This window comes from Colletes latitarsis, chromosome 7 (assembly GCF_051014445.1).
Source record: "Colletes latitarsis isolate SP2378_abdomen chromosome 7, iyColLati1, whole genome shotgun sequence".
In the NCBI taxonomy this organism is placed as follows: domain Eukaryota; kingdom Metazoa; phylum Arthropoda; class Insecta; order Hymenoptera; family Colletidae; genus Colletes; species Colletes latitarsis.
This window is the reverse complement of record NC_135140.1, coordinates 19,215,996-19,232,626: the sequence shown is the minus strand read 5'-3', so window position 1 is coordinate 19,232,626 and position 16,631 is coordinate 19,215,996. Positions and strand designations below refer to the sequence as shown.

The 16,631-nt window shown below is 41.4% G+C and overlaps 1 protein-coding gene across 3 annotated transcripts in view; it reads right to left on the bottom strand.

The window, feature by feature from the left end:
• Nucleotides 1–37: 37 nt before the first annotated feature.
• LOC143343384 (uncharacterized) overlaps nucleotides 38–16,631 on the bottom strand; it is a 54,114-nt gene continuing 37,520 nt past the window's right edge. The window contains exons 4-11 of one of the 3 annotated variants that reach the window (XR_013079956.1): nucleotides 9,821–10,779; nucleotides 8,623–9,440; nucleotides 7,097–7,460; nucleotides 6,802–6,998; nucleotides 4,241–4,630; nucleotides 3,961–4,160; nucleotides 851–3,862; nucleotides 38–817 (exon numbers count right to left, since the gene is read on the bottom strand). Coding sequence is in view for 2 of the 3 variants with exons in the window: in XM_076768236.1 (XP_076624351.1) it covers nucleotides 3,787–3,862; nucleotides 3,961–4,160; nucleotides 4,241–4,630; nucleotides 6,802–6,998; nucleotides 7,097–7,460; nucleotides 8,623–9,440; nucleotides 9,821–10,779 (3,004 nt within the window). In the remaining variant the exon portion in view is untranslated. Of the gene's footprint in view, nucleotides 3,863–3,960; nucleotides 4,161–4,240; nucleotides 4,631–6,801; nucleotides 6,999–7,096; nucleotides 7,461–8,622; nucleotides 9,441–9,820; nucleotides 10,780–16,631 lie in introns of all 3 variants that reach the window. The other 2 variants (XM_076768236.1, XM_076768237.1) reach the window with 2 other exon arrangements.

Genomic DNA, 16,631 nt, shown 5'->3' with positions numbered 1-16,631 from the left:
CAGGTAACCTTCGAAACTATTACTACTTTCGAGACGATTCGCATGATATCCATTTATTAATTTTTCTACCAAATCGGACATTGTGCACGAATTTGTACAGTAGTTTGAATCGTGATGCAACGCAATCAAGTCGGTTAAAAATGCACCGTCGTACCATCAGAAATATCACAAATACAAGATTCTAGTCTTCGGAATGACACACATACCCGTAACAGTTCTCCAGGACGAGTCAAAGAGACGAAGGTCCTCCTCGGCTGCCAAACTTTGTGGCGTGTCATATATCCAACGTTCGCCGTACAGCATTGCCCGCTTAAATGTTACCAAAGTCAACTTATGCACTGTCACTTAAGCGGGCAATACTTGAAATCTTCCACGAGACGCAATTGAATGATTCTTCTCTCGATGGTTTCAACTCTGAATAATATAAAATATAGTCTCCAATTTTTATTGCAAAAAGTTTTATAATCTTTTTGCCAAAAATTCCTAAAAAGTAGGGGGGAAAACACGTCGCATAATAATACCCCATTAAGAGTAAATATTTATAAATTTCCAGTAGTTCCAGAGTTATCCAACTTGTAGCCACAGCTTTTACGACAGCCTCAAGGATATTCTCACTACATCAACGTGATGATTATTCACGCAAGAGTATCGATAATATCATCAAGCACGCACGGGAACTAATCAAAGTTTTCGAACACATAATCGTCATTGGAAAAACATCGAGTGATGCGCGATATGTTTATTTCTCATTTCACAGTTGAATGCAAGCTTGCATTTTTCTTTTAGTTTCCTCAGTTTTGGGTAAACCAAATTTTACCTTTACATATCGATTATAAAGGTATGTTACTACCTTGAATCTCTAAATTTCGATCTAATTACCAAAGCAATTTCATAAAATAGACTCTAAAATGACGTTTTTCTTTCTTCAAAAGGTATCGACTAAACGTTTAAAAATATTGTACGCCATCGATGATATCAAAGACTCTCGTGCACGAATAAACATGAATTCCAGGTTTCAAATTATTAGTTAAGCCTACAATAAATTGTAATAATTACGCAACATCTTGTTGAGAATTCTGCGAAGATGTCGCGAGACCGTGACGAGATATGATTACAAGTAGTATCCCGGTCGTGAAGTTTCAAAGCTATCGATAAAAGTCAAAGTTTATCATGGTCCCCCCGGTAAAGTCCAACGAAATCACGAATCCGACTTTTGGTTGCGTATATTTGGTCGCGTGCTCAGCACTATGTAAAGTACTGTGTAGAGCTAGAAAGATGATTGGCGAGTCGATATGAGTCAAGAGCAAATTGCCAACATCTCAATTCGAAATAATAGATTTGACTAATTCACTATAGCCAATCGTACTCACGTTCCTTTCACTCGTCATCATTCCAGCTCTACACAGTAGAACTTATTATTTATATGCCACGTAATTCTCAGGTCGTGTGACTTCGGTACACTGGATTCAGAAAAGACGATCACGCGACTCAACCCTTAACTGGTACCGTGAGGAGTATACTAACACGTCAACGACTACATTTATTTCATTTATAATTAATATTGTGCTATATTATTTTTTGTAATCAACTGCATAAAACAAAAACAATTATACAAGATGCAGCTTTCTGTTCTTCAATAGGAGGTACTATCAGGGATGTGAGATACCAATTGAGGGTTAAAGTACAACAAGATGTTGTATAATAAGAGATTACGATCTTGTAAAAAATTCCTAATTACCTCTGACGCTATATTTTCCATGTATTAATTTACAAAAAGTACGATGTCTGTTACCTTAGAGCGACTGATCGTTTTTACTGAACCCTGTACAAAATTTCTGAGGACGAAAGAAAATAAACCACTGGCGTTACATTAAAATGAAATAAAAATATTTCGAACGAATATCATTTTGATCTTTATGAATGGACTTAAAGGAACATGTAACAGAATTTCCTCGAAAAATGAATACCTAAAATGAGCCTTAATAATAGTCGAACGTATAAAACATTCTCACTGAATGTAAAAGTACGAAACGGTGCTTAATAACATCACAGAACGATCAAAAAGCATGGAAAACATTCGTTCCCGTGTCGCGGTATAACCGGACCTATATCTAAACGACATCGTTGTCTCGCAGGCTGATGTTTCAAGCCCCTTAGAAAATACAATTAGCGGTGCATACAAAATACTGCTAACTTCCTCGAATTTCGTAACCGTTGACTCTACGTAACATTATATCTAGCTAAAATTCGTAAGTAGAACGCCATTGCAAAAACGCCAAACGGCCTTCGAGTACCGAAATTAATCCCTTCAGCCTCGTTAACTCGTAGATAATGAATAAGTTCGTCACGAAGAACGTTCTGTAGACAAAACAGTGTTCCGAATCAGTTGGAATGATTCCAAATTTGGTTACGTCTTTTTGACTTGTTACTCCCATTTTAACAGGGTCACGACTGCAAACGTTTATTTATATTTTATTCCTGGATAGTAAAAAACTACCAGCATCGGCGAAGAAATCAATTTTCTCTCGCACATGCTTGGTACATGATAGTTATATGATAAAACGACATCATCGTTCCCCCACAATTCTACTTTCCTACACCACTGTCGACCATTTTGTTCCGATTACTAGCAATTCTGGTTGGAGTTTCAAACATCACCGATCAATTGGAGAGGAAGGGGAAGGGCTCTATCGAATTCTTGTTGGACGAGGAGATCTCGTATCAAAACTTGGCTGTAGGAACCAATCCTGTCTACCGTAGGCAATGCACGGGTCCTTAGGTGGGAGGCAATACTTTGAGAGCAAAACGGGAGATAGAGCAAAGAGTAGGGGAAGCGACGAGTACATATCGACCAATCAGGTTCTTTGGAATTCTGATCGTATAGATCAAAGCCACCGTTAGGTGATCGGGCAGCATTTAAGTGCGCGTCCCGCCAAAACCAACGTTACCGGCAGTTGGTAATATCCAGAAAAACCATCTAATATTGAAGTTTTGTTGTTCGAACCCTGTTAAATTAGGATCTTTCGTACAAAGCATACGAGACTCGAAAGGATTAAATGAAACAAATTAAAATGTCTTCGTTACTCCTAGGACTTACATTACACGAATTACGAATATTTAGTTCGCTCTGTTTCAGTTTCCATTTGAATCCACGGTCTACGCTAATGAGTTTTGCACTATTGTTCGTCTAACTTCGTGTACAAGTGACGGGGCTTAAATCGAAATTGGTTTCCGATCGCATCGAACGTTCATTTCTCGACGAACGATCGAATTAACCGCAAATTCGTTACTTTCAGATTTTAGGAATCGAGTAAGTACGTTCTGAAGTGTTTAAGGCGAATTCAGAGCGCAGAATGCAATCGCGATATGTTTCAGATTGCAAATTTGACGAGAAGAATCGCGTAATTGGCTTACACGCTTGGAAAAGTATTTCTAAATATATACAAGTCTTCCCAGACACGATAATGAAATTACTTCTCGACAATGTAAAAAAACTATATTGAGAGTTAGCACACGCAGCTATTCGTAGCTCAACGAAACAGCCACTTCAACGTCTTTAAAATCAGAAACAAACTAATTCAATAGATCGATTGTGACAAACTGGAACACAAGATTCCAATAAAGTAATAATAACCAACTTCACTGGTTTATTCGTCGCTCTTCGAAGCAACAGCGTCGAAATATTCGACGATCGTCAAAGAATATTTCATTCCGCATATACCTCGTGCAGCATTCGACGAAGTGATAGCACTTACTTTTGATACTTACCAAAAACTCTTAGTAATATCACCGTTTCTCAGCTTCGGTTTCTTGAGTGGATGCTTCTGTGACTGGTGGTAGAGGATTGTCTATGGATATCTGTCTGATAATAAAGTAAACTTTCAAAATATACGATTAAGACAGTTTGTCTCCAATGTAAAAATAATAGAGACAGAGTCCTAATGCTTTGAAATAGTTTACCTGCCGTTTGCTTGCCAGTCATAAGAATCAGGAGCAGAATTACTTCTTCCAGTTCGCTGAAAACGTTCCGTTTTCGCGTTCCTGACTGTCTTCCTTGGCACCATAGTCTCCTCTACCTTTTCAGGCGGAGATAGCTTCATACCATCGACCACAGCGTCTGTACACACAGTCTTTCCACTCTTCTTTGGTAAAAACGGATTCTGAAAATAAATAAAAACAAAATTTGAAATGATCGTTTAGCAATAATACACAAAATTAATATAAATATGGAAATAACTACCTGAAAACTGTGTTGTTTCAACATGGTTTTGATGAGGATCAGAGTATCTAGCTTTGGTATCCTAGTGACCACCCTTTCTACTTCTTCATCGGTAACGGTAACAGGAAGTCGACAATTGTCAACTTCGCTAGGCAGTGGTTCGGCGCCATGATTGGTCAGCCATGCATGCGTCTTTATATTTGGCAACGAGATCCTTTCAGCAGGATTCTTAGCTACCATTTTCGAGATCAAATCGCAGAGATCATCGGAAAGAGCTGGCTTCTGAGGAAATTTTATCGGCTCCGTGCGAATCGCTGCTTGGACGCCGATTATGCTACCAGCACCATCCCATGGCACTTTTCCAGTTACCAGGGAGTACAGCGTCACCCCCATAGACCATACATCGCATAACTTCAACATAAAACGAAACACAAAATCAAACTACGCACTAGTTATTGACTAACTCCAAATTTTTCGCAATCGCATAAGGTGTAAGGTCTGGTACATTCCCTACATTATAAGCTGAATAGAAAAATAACTAACGATAAAAATTCAAGTATTTTGTTCGTCGGTATAAAATATGTACCATAAATATGATATGGTGGTTTTATTCACTTTATACAGACTTTGAAACTATGAATATATGTAGATGTGATTCCAAAGCCACATGAAGGATTCTATACTAAAATCCCTTGCACATTGAGAGTACAACGGAGACTCGGAACTCCATCTAAAGTTTGGTTTGCATTGGGTATCGAACAGTTATATTAGACGCAAACTTACTAACGCTTGCATCCAGGACGTAAGTGGTCGTTCAGTGAAATTTAGTGATATTTCGTCCTAAAATTTACGAAAGTTTCCGTCTAAATATCGAAGTTAACCTTTAGTTAGGCCTTTACCTCGCTAACAAGCAAGAAACTAAGTCTGTAAATTGGTGTATTGTTCTAATTGGAAACAGAAATTTGTCATCGACTGCACAAAGTCACTAAACCGACCGTACTGACGATAAGGTCAGGTGATAAATCTCGACTATAATCTTGGAAATATACCCAAACGAGGGTGAATTACGCTAGTACATGCTAAATTATACGCTTCTTTCGTCGGTCGTCGAACAGAGGCGTAATAATGCGTCACGAGTGCCAGTTTATTCTGCTGTAGATTTAAGCGAGATAAGTATCGCCCTTACGAATTACTGCTGTTCTGATTTCACGATCAGATTTCTATGCAAATAAACTCAACTGTTGGTTATTAACAGAAAGATCAGATCTGACTTCAAGAAAAAAGCGATGGTGAACTTACATTAAGGGACAAGAGAGTAAATTTGTGTCAATCGTAACACGTGTATATCATAATATGAAGAAATACCGCTTCTATCCAACAGAGGCGCCACATTAAAGTTCGCACAACCCCAACAGATATTCAATCCTAATTTTCTCGAAAAGGAAGCCTCGTATTAAAAAAGTGTATCCCGCAATTTTTATTCGGTTTTGGACGAAACGACAATTTCAGTACGGATTCACATGAATTACCATGTGTTACGACTTATCCCGCGCTCCGTCCCCCTTCGTTCTATCTCATGCAAGAAAATTTTGTTCATAAATTACGAATCCATCGAGAGACAAACTTTTCTCGCGGTTAATACGCGTTAACGAGTCAGATAACCAAGCTTTAACCCAATTCCGCGAGCGGCAACTTTCCGTACTTCCAAGTTCACCTGCATATTTCACGATACCGTGAAGAAATCGATGTCACCTCCCGAAGCGTGCAACTCGTTTCATAAGTTTTCGCGCTGTACCGTTTGTACGTGCACGAGGACATTAAACGTGCCCTCAAACTTAGCAATAGAAAGTCCATTTGTCGTACTATTTCGCCGTCGGATCGACCGTGAAACCATCGACGCAAAGTCATTACGAAACAGCCTTTCCCAAAAACAGAGGAATCGATATACCGGAAGTGCTACACGAAATTATTTAATAAATTACTCGATAGATCCTTCGTTTAATTGGGTAGTAAATTTTGGATAAAAAAGAAGATTTAGGTAACGAAGTAGAAAATAAAAACGAACCGACCCTCAAAGGGATCACTGTACTTTGGGTAAATCACTATCACGAATCATACTATTGACAAACCTCATCGTACAAAGTCAAGGGCAAGCATGACCGCCGATGAACGTCACAACAGAAGGGAACCACTTACTACGAAATTGAAAATCGATAAACCATCGACGTAATAGGGGTTAACTGTGCAATAAGTGAACCTTATGAACGTTCATGAAGAGCTCCAAGGTGTCGCCGTCAACAATGATCGAACTTCATTCATTCTGGGACGCGGAAGTATCAAAACTGCAATATTCTAATTTCTGATTTGCTATTTCAACATACAACCCGTTCCACGAGTACATATATTTTAATTTATGTGCTTTTTACACATTTCCTGGAGCAACATCGCTTTTATGAAACTAGATAAACCACTTTCACGATTAACGGTTCACGTATTCGAAAGCCGTAGCTCTTCATTAACGATAAATATGGGCGAAATTGAAAATCAATTAAGCGACAGCTTTATGCCGCGAAGATACTCACAGTTCCGGAATAATGGGCACCAGGTGTGGTTGTTTCGGGTGCCGCGAAGGCTGGGGTTCCGGCTGGTCCGGATAATAATTCTCCGGATGCCCTTAATTCCGCGCTAACCCCCAAATCAGCTATCTTGATACGTCCGTCGCTATCCACCAGTAGATTACTCGGCTTTATGTCTCGATGCACTATCCTCTGGTAGTGTACTGGAAAAGCAAATTTCAGAAAATACAGGAACTCGTCGAGTCACAAACTGAAAGTGATCGTGCAAGACAGAGTTTCTTAAACTTTGTTCGATACTTACGGTACTCGACGCCCATCACAACGTCGCGGAAATTCTTCCTGGCAGTTTCCTCGTCCAAAGGTCTATCGGCTGGTATCTGAAGGATTTCGCCCTTCTGAACAAGTTCAAAAACAAGGTAAAGATTATCCTCGTCCGGGTCATCGAGAACCTCTACCAGCTTAACGACGTTAGGGTGATCCAACTTCTTCAACAGAGCGATCTCTCTGTAGACCTTCGCCAAAGGGTTCGCGGCTCCCTTTCTACCCGGTGCCATTCTACCGAAGATTCCCGCCTTCTTCATCAGTTTCCTCTTACTCAGGATCTTCATCGCGTAATGGGTCTCGTCCTCCTCGTTGTAAACTAACTTTACTATACCGAAAGAGCCCTTCAACAAAGAAAACAATAGAGTCTAATAGAATTTAGCGACAACAGCACACAACGTTAGAAAACCTATGTGTTTGTGATCTCTGTTCGTTCGAGGACGATGGAACGATATAATTGCCAGCACATAAGGACGTTAAATATGAAGTCCATCGATGGAAATTAATTTCGCGTTCAATTGGCTTGCGCTGGCCAGCAACGACGATTTAATTTCAACTTCGAGCACAGTTTGAAAGGACGCGATCAGGGATAGATTGAATCGTCTACATTGCACAACTTAAATTCACGAAACGACGTTTCTCGCTTGAAAAAGTCTCCCTTTTACCCCTTACGATTGAAACGGTTGGAGGAATTCAACTCCTCTTCCTCTCGCGAGACGAGTAGAAACTTTCCCAAACTGTGCTTTGCCCCAACCTTTCTACTTTTCTGCTAATTTTCACGAAGCAGAGAACAGGGAATTCCAAGAGAACAGAATTCTGGGTTATGTTGATAATTAAGAAAGTATTCTACAGAAGACGCGTATATTAAGGTCCTTTTCAATAATTTTCTGCCAAAACTTCTGCAGCTTTACACGAGGAAGAAGGTTCCTCGGGACGATTCTCGGTTATAAAAGAATTTAAAATAACGAAAATAACGAGATTAATGAGGAAATTTAATGAATTTCTACAAACCAATGCATCACGAAAAGTTTACGTGCGTTCCTGTGATATAAAGCTGTAAATACGCTCACTGTTTAATTAAATATTAACACAGATCATTGGACGAACGAGCTTTGAAGCCGACGTTACCATTACACGTAAACAGTGGATTTCTGTGAGAAATTCAATAGATTCGTGAAAAATTAAATTTACGGGAAAAATTAACAATGGCAAAAATCACGACTGATTACAAAATACGAAATTGAGAAAGCACCTGAACTGATAGAAAGGATCCGCGAATCGTGTACCTTAGTCCTCGATGAACGATATCGCGTTACTGAGAGTGACATAACGCGATTGCCGACAATCAACTTTAATTGCCTTGCTCTTAATTACTTTTTAATAGGCAGGAACAGTGACACGAAAATTACTCCGACAGATAGCTGGGGTCACGCGCCATCCCGGAGAACGAAATAAACAACAAGACTAATCGTAATTTACGTGAAAAAAAATGGAACTCTAACTCACTTGCCCGATATTATCCAGGAGTTTGTACTGGTTTAGCTGCAGAGCACCCTGTCTATTGTCGATGGAGACCCTTCGACTCTCCCTGAGGGGTCTCCTCCTGTTCCTGGGCGATCCCTGAGGACTACCATACGGGGAGTACGGGCAATACGGATAAATAGGTCTAACATTGACGCTCGAAGCATCCCCTAGAAACCTCGGACTCGATCCCACATCGCTAGGAGTTTGTACCTTCCTAACGTCATCGACGAATGCCAGAGTCTGGGTGCCCATGTCGCTACAAACGCTGCTGTTTAGCGTCAAAGTGCTACCTTCATCGTGAACCAATAAGTCGTCGTTTGATTCAGCAGGTGATATCACAGTCTGGGTTAAATCGTCTTGTTTGGATATCTGCAAAGAGATCCTTCTGTCCGCCAGATGCAGTTCTCCATCAGTTCTGTCTTCGGACTGGGTCGACAGAAGCTGGTATACTTTGATCGATCGCGGAAGGACCCTCAACTGAGCATCGTCCGCGGGTTTACTGGTCTCTTCCTCCTTGCACGATTCCATCGACAATCTGTCGACAGATTCTTCAACGATCCTAATCTCATCGACAGTAGGCTCCGATCTCTCGATGCTGATCTTCAAGCTTGATCGATCGCTAGCTTGGTCAAGTTCCTCGAGAACATTGCTGACATTTCGAACGGTACGTTCGCGAACCATCCGGTTTAACGCGTTCCTGGAAGTTGGGGACGTCGAGAGGCGATCGAGCGATTCGCTGGGAAACGAGGTGTCGATTATGACTGTGGACGGATCTCGAAGTCTCGTTGCAGACAACTCTTCTGTAGAAAATAAAACGATTAACTTAATCGTCATTTTTTACAGTGATACGTAACGTGTATTAATAGGGAGTAGCCTCTCGATCTCGTCATTAATTCTACTACGATTACTGCATCACGGATTCTGTCTACATTGTAGCGCAACTATGCAACATGTACCAAAAGTTCGGTTATTTACTTTAGTACAATGGTCGAGAATATACAGAGGGAAACTCTACACGTTGAACTAACCGAGAATCCTCCAACTCTATATTATTCTACAGTAACCAAGTAGGTTAGATTAAACGTTCTACCAAAGCTATCAAACGTAGACTCAGGTTCCATACTTTGTGGCAGGGACCACCATCTCGGAATCCCTAATACTACAGATAAATTCAACTCACCAACGCTGGTATGCTGCACGAGATCACACAAGTTGTCCATGCTCATTTGTCTGGAGGCTACCTCGTCCCTCAGCAGTTCCTTCACCTCGTCGATGTTAGGCATGTCCAGTCCCGTGCTGGACACCTTTCTGTGCACCTCCGTGGTAGGCATCGTGTTTGTCTCAATATCGACCACCTCCTCTGTTAGACTTTCCTCGGCCCTGCCAAGGATCACTCTGGAATTCAGACGTTTGAGTCCGGTAGAAGACCGCCGCCTATCTTTCAAGAAGGACGACAAGTCTTGTAGGACGTCCGTGGACGAGGAACTCCGTCGGTCCTCGTCGAAAGTGCCTAAATTGCTCGCGTAGCCGCTGCTCTCCCTTCTTGGTCTGACGATCCTGGGCCCTCTGGACCTCAGAATCTCGCGTAGGGTCGGTAGTCCCTCTGCTTCTTCGAGAAACAGAGCACTGTCTTTTCGAACCTCGACGATCTCACTGTCAGAATCTTCCTCGGGACTGGATGGGATTCTGAACGAGTCCTCGTTTTCTTTCGACTTAAGCGTCGACTCCTCCAACGGCAAGTTGATGGTCACTTTGCTATCCGAATCAACGAATCCTTCCGGCGCGCGATCCTCCGACCTACGAATACTCGGTGACTTTCTCTCCAAGTCTCCCCGTCTGGAAAGCGTCGGTTCTTGTTTCACAGACCAAAAGTCTTGCACTTCGCTTCCCAAACTCAGCGTTAGAGGTGCTGTTCCTCGATGATACTGAAATCTGGTCCCTGTAGACGCAGTCACATTTCTAGGCTCCAAGTTCTGAATCGAGGAAAAGTGCTTCGAAGAAGAGCTAGAGTCTAATGGAAAAACGATGTTCTTCGCAGTGTCCAGCGATACGTCCAACGTGGAATCCCTCGAGTCCGTGGGAGGAACAGTCAGTGATTTGGAGATGGACCCTGGCGATTCTTCGTCGACCGCGCTGTGCCTGAAAACGAAACGCTTTGAGTTGATTTATCTAGCAAGGGACTACCGCGAAAAGTGCAGCGACTCGTTGATCGAACAAAGGACATCAATTTTAGCTGTTTACGCACCTCGACTTCCGGGAACACTCGAAGGAAACAAGATTCAGACTCCAAATAAATGGCGAATGAATATTTATGAAATTTCTTAGTTACTGAAAGTAAAATTCCGGTTAATTTTTAAATACTTCAAATAGTAGTGGAACCGTGATTTAGAAAGAACTTTGAAAAAGAATGTTAACCAAATTAATTAACAGAGAACGAAATCTCGGACAGGGAATAGGCGATGGACACGAAAACAAAGCAATTTTGGGGACGTATCGATGATACTCGTGACAAGCAGCGACGCGGAAACGTGACGACAGGCCGAGCACGAAGCGTCGATTGAACGTCAAACGCAGATCGTGCTCTGTTGTCTGCCTGCGTACGAAAATTTCTCGTTTCGTTGAAAAAAACTCCGCAGTTCGATTTAGGAAAATTCGATTCACCGGCGAGGTGCGTTGGGAGAACCGTGACTCAATATATTCCCCCTAACGTTCGCAAACTTGTTATTCCCGTTAAATGTTCACTTTCAAAACATTTCACTACCTCGTGCAAAAGATTCCACGATGCAAAATACCGCGACCAGTCCAGGGATTAATATCGTTTATCTATTATTTATTTAATTTAACTGAACACGTGTTCGATTCCTAATTTGAGAGTATTGCAGGTATCAGTTAATGCTGTTTCTGCTTCCTAAGTTCCCAAAAAGACGGAGAACATCGATCGAGCGACGAAAGTAGCAATCGAAGACGCATAAATGGTGGAAAAATTGCAGAAAGTCGGCCGAGATCAGTGAATTCCAGACGATATCAATGGTATTTACTATCTAGGATGCGTTCTCGAGACCGAGCATGCAAGTTTCGCGAGCATTTCGAACGGAAGTTTCAGCCTCCAGGGAGCGTGGAGCTCATTAAATCCTCGACGAAGCGAGCCACGAGTATACGCCTCTTAGAAGAGCCCAGTGATTTGCAATTGAAATCGCGCCAGTTAGAATGACGAAAATATGAAATTTAAATGATGCCCACCGTCTAACCATCGGAAACATAAATGCGGGGCATAAGCTCGAAAGAACAAATTGAAGGAGAGAAATATTTTTTTACCTACTGAATTAATACCTTCGAAAATAGTTCGTCTATTTGACGCATATATCATCGACTGACATCATAAGTTACTTCTTCAATTAATTATAGGCTCAACGTTTCTGAATAAGCATGATGGCCTCGAATTTAATGGCTCATCGGTGCATTGAAAACCAAGTGAAAGGGATTGTGGCATTCTGGATCGGACAGCTGAAGCCTGTGCCCATAAAACGATAAGAACACAGAACTAAGATCAGAATAATTCCGATGACACTATATTGGGAGAGTTAAACGCTGTCATGTTTTGCAACTACTTGGGACGCGTTTGATTCCGAACATTTAATTCCAAGAAACGTCTCATAGAGCCTGTTCGCGAGTACTCCAGCCCGTAACGAAGCTGAAACTTTGTTCCTCGACGGTAAAACAAGCTTACAGAAGTTAAGCCGAGCACAGCAGTCAAGCATGAAACTTCCTGAAGGAATTTTCGAAGAATCTCATGGGGACGAGCCGGAATTTCGATTCCCAGCGCGTAAGTAACTCCGCGGACTAATTATAGCGAGACTTTAGAACAGCGGTTTAATTTGTCAAGATACGCACGACAAACGACGCAGCTATCCGCCATCTCTCCGAACGAGGATTGTTCTGCCGCTTGTATTCGTTGGCCTAGTTTGAACGGAACAATTGATCCGCGTCGCAAGCATTATTCCAGAGTCAAATCGGACTCTTATCTTTCCCGTCGCGCGGATGAAAACTACGGATTCGCGATAATGACTGCGGCGGTCGTTACTACTTTCGTTGCATCTGCAGAGTTCCGTGAAAGGATTGCGTCCCTCGAAACAATTTTCAATGTTCTTCGCTAAGTCATCGCGAAATCTCTACCACCGGTCATTGAGATTCTAATATACAGAGTCACAAGATAATACACTACAGCATTTATCGGTAAGATTATACCCGTATGGCGGGGGTAGCCCATCAGTGACCTTGAATGGTCAATTTATTCCACCTCTACTGCGAGCGAGAATCATCGATACATGTTATCCTATGCAGAACGTGCGTCGTTTCACGGTTTTTGCAACGCAACGTACGAAGAATCAGCGAACCGAGAGCGCGGGAACATAGTCGTTGCGCGACAGGGTGCAAAAAATGTCGAGCCATTAGCTCATCGACAAATTGCCCGAAGGCGCGACTAGAATAATATTTCAGTCCATTTCGAACGAGCTTGTCACTTTGCTATTTCTCCACCGAATAAATTCTGATTGAAACTTATTTTTATTCGAATAACGAATAGTAATTAAGGAAGGTCTAAGCAAGCAAGAGCGTCGGAGAACATCCCTTAACGCAACGGCAAGCCGTTAGTATGAACATTCATCTCCTCCACTTAATGCATAATTCCGCTATAGCGATGTTCTGAATAGCAGTGTGTAAGTCTCGGCAAACTTCTTGATCAAATTCGTCAACACCCACGTGTTACAGTCCGGGCCACGATGTAGCGAGGTCGTAAACTCGAGTATGTGTCAAAGTTTACACGTTTCAGATCCCAGAACAAGTGAATTGACAGAAATACGAGCAGCTGAGGGCCTTAGACCATAGTCAAGGCCGTACGAAGAAATGTTTTATCTAGCGTCGCCATTTTTAGAGGTATCACAACAGATAAAGGTCTTACTTAAGTCTTTAATATCTTACTTTACACAGAAAGACATTCAGAAAGGAATCCTCAAGCAAGATGTCATGTATGGCCCTAAGTGCCACAGCAGTAGTCAGTCCCAACCCTCAATAGTTTAGTTTACGACCTTGCTATATCGTGGCCCGGACTATAATAGCATTAACAGAACGCGCTGAAAGACTAGACACGAAACATGGACGACCCTGAGATGGCTCGCAACGCCCTTTCGGAAATTGGATCGCTCCGGTAGTAATTTACGAGGCCCTCAGGAAATTTCACGGCGAGACGCATCTACGCGGGTGAAACGCGTTCCGTTCTCGCCGCGAATCCAACACGAAATACGATAGCTCCAAGAACCCACGCTTCGAACCGTTCGAAATGAACGCCATATATACCGATTTTACGAAGAGGATCCACAGGGTTAATAAAATGGATGCTTAAAACGAACCACCAACGACTGCGTCGCGTCAAGAGTAATAACGTGTACGAAACGTCAGTATTTGGACTCTTTTAATTTCATTTTACTGTGATCTTCTTGGGGCTACTTTAAACAAATCCAATATCCCTAAACAGAGTTTTACCCCCCGGTTGATAAATTTGATACACGTCAGAATGGAATTTTTCACGCTCGAGTATTCGACTTTATTATTCATAAAAACACGTTTTTTCGTTTCGCGACTGACAGCACAAGGATTGCGATAACACGCAACGACCGACAATTAGCATTAACGTTAACTGTACTGTTTGACGTTGCAGTTTGGCCTCCGATTCCATGCGTACGTGCAGATAATCAAAGCAAACAAGGCATCAGTGACATCATTTCGCGCGTGGGATCGCGTAAATACCGCGCGATTCAGACAGAAAAGAACATTTGTCAAGACCTTGATCACTGCCTGCAAATGTCATCGTCTAACCTTTCATGCTCGATGGACACCACGTAGAGCAAGAAGGAATTCTCTCGAAAAGTAGGCGTATATCGAGCCATCAAATCTTGGTCTACGCAGATAAGTTTTTGACGTGAAATACAGTATCATTATAATTTTTCTTTAATTAATAATGAACCAAGTGCTATTTATCTTTCATTCGTTATTTCAGAATTTAGTTTCTCTTGGCAAATTTATATATCTGACATAAACAATGATCTAGGCTTGTCTCAGCACGATGCCCAACGGCCGCAAAGGGTTAATTAGCTGCTGTGAACGTGGGTGGTGAAGACAGCGATGAAAAGTCTGCAGGCGGTTTGTGAGGAGAGAATAAATTATACGAGGACCGGATTCGTAAAAAATTCTGACGCCCCTACGTTACGTCAGTGAATAAACTTTTAAAATAACAGTTACTAAATTTACGTTTCACGTTACTTCTTACTTAAGAAGGTAAACCGGTAAAAATTTATAAAATAAGTTAGTCTCTATTCAGAGGCGACGTTTGCTGATTCGTGAATGAAATTGTAAGGTTATTCGAGATGCTCTGAAGCATGTGACAATATTTCCTTTTCCCATTCTCGCGTTCACGATACCGCCCAGGAATGTCAACGGATGTATGTAAATTACATCGTTTGTAAGCGTGGTCACGATCGATATCTGCACATTCGACGATGTGTAACATCAAAAAGTATTTGCTCAATTTGACCGTCCAACGTTCCTCTGCTCTTCAATCCGTATTACGCCATTTTCCAGCGAACGCAATTTCCTTTCGACGTATTCTGAATCGTTCACAGAGACGACTCTAACGTGGGCTATTCTCAGAGTATAACATCCAGACAAGGATTTGCCAATTGTGTGATGTTTTACTGCGAAATATATTCCAAAGGGACGAAAAGTACGATAAAAGGGTGGACGTTTTACTTTCGGGTCCAAGTATCTACTCAACAAATCAATATTTCGAAGGATGGTTCCTAAGCAACAAGGACTGAGACCCTAAACGTGGGACGTAAGTGGAGGGGATAAGATTACACGCAGACGCGGAGTACAGAAAAAATTAGTGGAACTACAGCGCTGTGGGCCTTATTCACTAGATCACCAACACATTATTTGCCTCTAAAAAAAATATTTTCTGTATCATAAAACTGTGTTAAATAAATGATACAAATCTTGAATGGATCGACTGTACCGTTTGCTTGGAATAAATTCTCGAAAAGGATTATCCGCTGGAAAAAACGTCCACCCCATTAAGGAGAATAAGGTTTTACGAGTAAATGGAATGTGAACAAAGTGGAATAGTTCTCTCTTACGAAGGCTGACTAATGTCTGACCCAATACGATCCACACGAAAGGTCTTTTATTATCCGCGGAATAGCTGCTAGGATGTCAGAACTATGCAAAGAATGCGATATAACCGTGCGTGTCATGCAATCGTTGTAATAGGAATGTTGAAAAAGTTAATCTCTCTTCTTTTCTGTTTTTTTTTTGTGGACGGAATTGGTTAAAATGGAATTTTAATTTAGTGCTTATGGTTAGAGGACCACCTGCATTAATTTAAAGGTTAAAATAATTTTTGTTTTAATCAAATGTGACAGAAGAAAGTTCTATTAGAAGCTTTTCTCAACAGTGACGTCTGTCGAACCATCTGCAAGCTTAAAGAATGAGAAACAATATTAACAAACAAATTAAATAGTAATACTCAATTAACAGTTGCAACTTCATTATCGCAGTAGCTATTTCAGTCCACATCGTTAACATTGTCATTTGTGTTACGCCGTCGTTATCTCTCCCTCATTATTTCAAGTAATGGCACTGATATTAATCTGTCCACATCGCATCAAGGTCGCCAATGACGTAATAACGCCAAAAAGCGTTTGACCAAGGACAGGTATTGGATGTAAAATTCGCCGCCGTGAACGACGGTAATGGACACTTTAGTTCGCGTAGATAGCAATAAAAAAATATTGATACCACCAATATCGATGTTTAATGGCCCCACGTAATAAACTCGCACATCATCACGTTTCACTCGTTGTCTTAACGCAATTAATCGTGGTACGCTACATTACTGCTGACTCGAATCAAATATGAAACAACATCAAAATAAACATAGA